This window comes from Lipotes vexillifer, unplaced genomic scaffold (genome assembly GCF_000442215.2).
Source record: "Lipotes vexillifer unplaced genomic scaffold, Lipotes_vexillifer_v1.1 scaffold356, whole genome shotgun sequence".
Lineage (NCBI taxonomy): Eukaryota > Metazoa > Chordata > Mammalia > Artiodactyla > Lipotidae > Lipotes > Lipotes vexillifer.
Window position 1 is genome coordinate 2,947,404 of NW_006797342.1, and position 426 is coordinate 2,947,829.

The window sequence follows — 426 nt, forward strand, 5'->3', positions numbered from 1 at the left end:
GGTGCGGGGGAGCCACCTCTGCTCGGGTGTCTTACCACCACATTTGCTGGGTCAATCCTTAGAATCTCTGTGAAGCATCGGTGGGCTTCTGCAAAGTTATTCTGACCGAGGTGAAGGAAAGCTCTGAAAATAAGCAATACACAGAGGATTAACCAGGAAAGTCAGGATGCGGGCAGGTGTGTGGCAGCAACACCGACGGGGCAGATCCCAGAACTGGAACCCCACAGGGAGGACCAGGCAGCACTGGCCCCTCAGGCGTCACCCGAGCCAGGTGGTGTCAGTGCTTTCCGGACGTGGCAGGGGACAGGGCATTCTGGGGAGCAAATTGCACTGGGCCTAACGTCTGTTTAATTCAATCCCTATCAATCAAAATACCAGTGGCATTTTTCACAGAACTGGGACAAAAAAATTTTTAATTTGTAGGGA

At 52.3% G+C, this 426-nt stretch overlaps 1 protein-coding gene across 1 annotated transcript in view; it reads right to left on the bottom strand.

The window, feature by feature from the left end:
• Positions 1-426, bottom strand: part of TRAPPC12 (trafficking protein particle complex subunit 12) — a 55,686-nt gene that overhangs the window by 349 nt on the left and 54,911 nt on the right. Inside the window, exon 10 of the mRNA XM_007469247.1 lies at positions 36-123. Within this exon, the coding sequence (XP_007469309.1) occupies positions 36-123 (88 nt within the window). The remainder of the gene's footprint in view (positions 1-35; positions 124-426) is intronic.